General features: G+C 57.7%; 1 protein-coding gene across 1 annotated transcript in view; it reads left to right on the forward strand.

Moving 5' to 3' along the window:
• The window catches only part of LOC103276388 (1-acyl-sn-glycerol-3-phosphate acyltransferase beta-like), a 14,629-nt gene that overhangs the window by 965 nt on the left and 8,595 nt on the right, over positions 1-5,069 (forward strand). The window contains exon 2 of the mRNA XM_008073796.2: positions 1,901-2,026. Coding sequence (XP_008071987.2) covers positions 1,901-2,026 — 126 coding nt within the window. The remainder of the gene's footprint in view (positions 1-1,900; positions 2,027-5,069) is intronic.

Here is a 5,069-nt window from a genome sequence, read left to right on the forward strand (position 1 = left end):
GGGGGCCTCGGGCGCGCCTCGACCTCCCTCCGCCCTCCCCCGCCCGCGCGCCGGGTGATGGTGTACCTGTGCCGGGCGCCTGTCTGCTTCCGCCTTCCCTTTCCTTCCGCCTCTCAGGGAGGAGGAAGACCCGAGGGGACCCGCCTCCGTGCTGGGGAGGGGGCTTGGCCTCTGGGGTCCAGCTTCCCAGCCAAGGGAAGGAAGGGGCGGCGGCGGCAGAGCCTCTCCTCTGGACGCCTTCCCGCGGGTGGGACCTTGGCTGGGCTGGCAGAACCCTTGAGGGCCGCTCCTCGTGGGGGGCGTGTCTGTTGGGGAAGGCCCCTTCCTGCCCTTTCTCCCTGTTTGCAATCCCCCCGGGGCTGTTGCTTCATCTCTGCCCTGTTTGGACTACCCAGCTGGTGGCTTTTGCAATGACTGTTCTTTCTTTCTTTCTTTTTTTAAGTCGAGTCTCACCCTGTCGCCCAGGCTGGAGTGCAGTGGCATGCTCGTGGCTACAGCAGCCTCCGCCAGCTAGGCTCAGGCTGTCTTCCGCCTCAGCCTTCTAAGTAGCTGAGCCCACAGGCACACACTTTCACACCCAGCTGATTTTTTTATTTATTGTAGAGTCGAGGTCTTACCAAGTTGCCCCGGCTGGTCTCGAACCCCTGGGTTCAGGTGATCCTTTCGCCTTGGCCTCCCAAAGTGTTGGGATTACAGCTGTGAGCCACCGTACCCGGCCTGTAATGTCCTCTTGATCATGGCCTGGAGTGGGGACATTGCAGCCAGCCACTGAGGTCCCCACCTCCCCCTGCGGTTGTGAGGGTAGAGTTTCCTGGCTTTCCACCATGTCTAGCACTTGCTTTCTGGGTCTCCCAGGTCCTGTTCTCAGGAGTGTGGGTCCCCACAGAGCCCCAGGAAGCCCAGGTTTAGAGAGGGAGAGTGTTGCTGAGAGTGGACCCAGATGCCCAGCAGAAGACTTAGCAGACGCTCAGTAGGAAGTTTGTTTCTTTTTCACAATTTTTCCTTTTAAAAAATAGAGGCAGGGTCTTGCTGTGTTTCCAGGCTGATCTTGAACTCCTAGCCTCAAGCAGTCCTCCTGTCTTAGCCTCCCAAAGTGCTAGGGTTACAGATGCGAGCCACCACGCCCAGCCACAGTAGGAAATTTGTGTGTGTGCTCTGGTGACCCGTGTCGCTGAGGTCCAGACATCCCAAGACAGTGTCCCAGGGAGTGCTGACTTGACTCCAGGGCCAGCCCAGGTAGGAACCTCCAGCAGAGATCCCCAGCGGAGAGCTGCCCAGGGCAGGAAGGGGCTGTTTCTGGAAGTCGGGGACTCAGGCTGGGCTCTGGTCACCCCAGGGCAGGGACGCCCAAGGCTGTGCCTGAGTCTCTGAAGGTGTTGCCTGGGTTGAAGACCCTGGGACTCCTTGCAGGCAGTGATCCCTTTGTGAAGAGCCCCCCACCCTGCACCTTGGGGCTTCGGAGCAGAAGGGCAGGATGCAGGTTTCCAGGTGGGCTCAGGTTCCTGGGAGGTGGTGCTGCCTACCCTGTGCCCGGCCAGGGGATGGCAGGTCTACTTCTGAGGCCATCGGGGCATCCTGGGCATGTCCTGCGTCCTGAGATGCAGGCAGAGGGCCAGGCTCTGTGCTCTCAGTAGAAGTGTCTGAGGGCCCCTGACCTGGGAGACCGCTGGAGGAGGCCCCCCACTTAGGAGCCAGGCTGTGCGTGGCTGCTGGCTGCCGCATCTTTGAGAGGCCTGCCTTATTCTTCTGGGGCCACTGCCTGGACCCCAAAGCTGCTTCCCTGGGCAACATCAGAAGCCACCGGTGGCCCATTCTGATGTGGCAGCTGGACCTGGAAGGCTGGTCAACCTAGCCCTGCCCCTCCTGTCTCACCTGCTTACCCTCTCCACTTTCTGCCCAGAGATTCTGGCTGCAGGACCCTGAAGACTCTGGTAATGCTCAGATGTGGCCTTCCTGCCACCCTTCCCGCCCAGGGCAGCACCCAGACTCAGGCCTGCGAAGGGGCGGCTTCCGGGACCCTGGCTGGGTAACAACAGGTGCTTTGTTTCTGCTGGCGCTTGGGTCCCCAGGGAGGAGGGAGGAATGAAGGGCGGGGAACCTGGAGGGAAGGCTGGGATCCCACAGCCTCATTACCTCACACCTCTGCTGCCCACGCCCCGAGCTTCAGGCTCACTGGAGTGACTCCAGACTCCAGCCATGGCCAAGAGCGGGGTTGAGGAGGCACAGTGTCACTCTCAGGAAGGGACCCCAAGCCAGGTGCTGTGGCTCACACCTATACTTCTAGCACTTTGAGAGACTTAGGCAAGAGGATCACTTGAGCCCAGGAGTTTGAGACCAGCCTGGGCAACATAGCGAGACCTCATCTCTACATACACACACACACACACACACACACACACACACAAGATAGAAAAATGAGCCAGGTATGGTGGACCACACCTGTAGTCCCAGCTACTCTGGAGGCTGAGGCAGGAGAATGGCCTGAGCCTAGGAGGTCAAGGCTGTGGTGAACCGTGATCATGCTACTACACTTCAGCCTGGGCGACAGAGGGGGACCCTGACTCAAAAACAAAACAAAACAACCAGAAAAACAAACGAAAAAAGAATTAGATTCAGTTGCAGGATCAGGGCACCCTAATAGCAGCTTAACCAACAAAGAAACTTGCTTTTTCTTGCACCAAGAAGACCAGATGCCAGCTTGGGGTCACAGAGTGTCCAGCTCCTTTGTCCTGTGACCCCACCATGCTCAGAGTCCAGGAGAGGAAAGGGGTGCCCTTGTTACTAAGGATACCCCTCTTAACCGAACCATCATAAAGCTCTCAGCTGCAAGGGTGGTGCTGGTTCCATGTAGCTTGTGCCCACGCAAAGCACAGAGGTTGGAGAGTGGGCATCGATCTGGCCGCAGAAGCTGGGGAAATTGCCAGCCCCTGCACGGTCCTGAGTCCCTTGACAGATGCATGCTGGGGACACAGTGTTATCACACTGGAGCCTTGGTCCTGCGGGGAGCTGCCCTGTTTCTTCTAGGGTGTCATGGTGGGAGGGAGGCGGACATCTGTCTTCCAGGGATCACTCTGCAGGCCCAGGTAAGAGAGCTCTCATGAGCTCCGAAGTCTTTGCTTTTCATGAGTGGTGGGAGGGTTTCCCCAGTCCCGCCTCCTTCCAACCCGTTTTTCTCCTCAACACACCCTCTCCACATTCACTCCTCCCACTGTATTTATTTATCTGAGTCAGAGTCTCACTCTGTTGCCCAGGCTGGAGTGCAGTTACTGCAACCTTGACCTCCTGGGCTCAATCGATCCTCCCTCAGACTCCTAAGTAGCTGGGACTATAGGCACATGCTACCATACCCAGCTAATTTTTCAATTGTTTTGTAGAGACAGGGTCTCACTATGTTGCCCAGGCTGGTCTCAAACTCCTGGGCCCAGGCGATCCTCCCGCCTCAGCCTCCCAAAGCGCTAGAATTAGAGGTGTGAGCCACCATGCCCATCCTCTCCTGTTTTAACACTTTCAGGTGTATGCACAGGCTGGAAGGTCCCCACCCCCAAGGACCTGTCCCCTTTGTACTCCAGCTCATATTACACTTGTTGGAAAACTCCCTGCTCTGCCAGGTGCCTCAGTGGGGTCTCCCTGCCCTGAGGCCATCAAGGGTTCCCCATACGTCCTGTCACCAGCGGGGCTACCCTGAGTGAGCCCACCCAGCCCTTTCTTTGGACAAGGCCCCAGCCTGGCCCATGGGATCTGGCCGAGGACTGGCGAGTCTCGGCCTAAAGAACTGCCTGGGTCTCCCGGGAGCGGCCCAGGCCAAAACCAGGAACCGAGGGCAAGGGTCAGCTAGTAGCATTCTGTGAGGACAGCCAGGCAGGCTAGTGGCCTGGGCCCTGGCCTTGAACCGTGGACAGCTACCTGGGGTAGGTGCTGGTGGGATGGGGGACTAGGCGGGTCAGGGGCCTTTCACTTGGATTTATGTAGGGTTCCTTTCCACATGTGTCATGGTAATCACAGCCACTATTGACCGGAGGGCCTCTCCCCGGCTTAGGGGGGTCAAGTCCATTGCCCAAGGTCGTAGCTGATAGGGACCCAGGATCCAAATCGTTTATGGCGCTCAGTTCTAGGCCGGCGGTCCCAGTGTGGAGTGATCTCAGGCCCAGGGCTCCAGGTAGAGCATGGATACCCCCTCAGGAGGAGCTGGCCACCCCACGGGGCTCGGGCCATGGGTATTCAGCTTCCCACACTTCCTGCCATGTTGCACAAGGCTGGCACTGGTCACCCGCTGGGCAGCAATGCTTCCAGAGTGCCGGGCTGGACACTCAACCCAGCCCTGGGCCGTTTGGGCTTCAGGCAGCCTTGACCTTGTCCCCCGCTGGGGTGCCAGGTGCAGTGGCGAGTCCAGGGTGTGGAGTTGGGGCTGGAGGTGGGGCCAGCAGCTGGAGTTGTGAGACTAGGTCCTGGGTCCAGCATGGTGATATCTGCCTGGCTCTTTTAGGGGAGAGGACAGGGTTGCCTCTGTACCCCTGTGGTTGACAGGAAGAAGGGAGCTCAGATAAGGTGGGGTGTTTGGATATAACAGGTGAGGTGGGGACAGCCTGGGGACTGGGGCTTTGGCCCCTTTGCGCTTCCTGCTTGGAGAGGCCAGAGCAAACTCCCTAATCAGCTGGAGGGTTAAGTGAGGGCTGTTGAGCCCGGGAGAGAGAGGGAAAGAGGAGGATGGGGTTCTTTTTGTTTCATTTGTTGTAAGTTAGGGTCTCACACTATTGCCCAGACTGGCACAATCATGGCTCACCACAGCCTTGACCTTCTGGGCTCAGGCAATCCTCCTGCCTCAGCCTCCTGAGTAGCTGGGACTACAAGTGTGCATCACCATGCCTGGCTAGTTTTTACTTTATTTTATTGTGTAGAGGCGAGCTCTCGCTTTGTTATCCAGGCTGGTCTTGAACTCCTGGACTCCAGCAGCCCTCCTGCTTCGACCTCCCAAAGTGCTGGGATTACAGGCATGCATCACCATGCTTGGTCTATGTTATGACATATATATATATATATATATATTTATAATTTTTTTTTTTTTTTTGAGT

This window comes from Carlito syrichta, unplaced genomic scaffold (assembly GCF_000164805.1).
Source record: "Carlito syrichta isolate Samal-C Ts95f unplaced genomic scaffold, Tarsius_syrichta-2.0.1 Scaffold316169, whole genome shotgun sequence".
Lineage (NCBI taxonomy): Eukaryota > Metazoa > Chordata > Mammalia > Primates > Tarsiidae > Carlito > Carlito syrichta.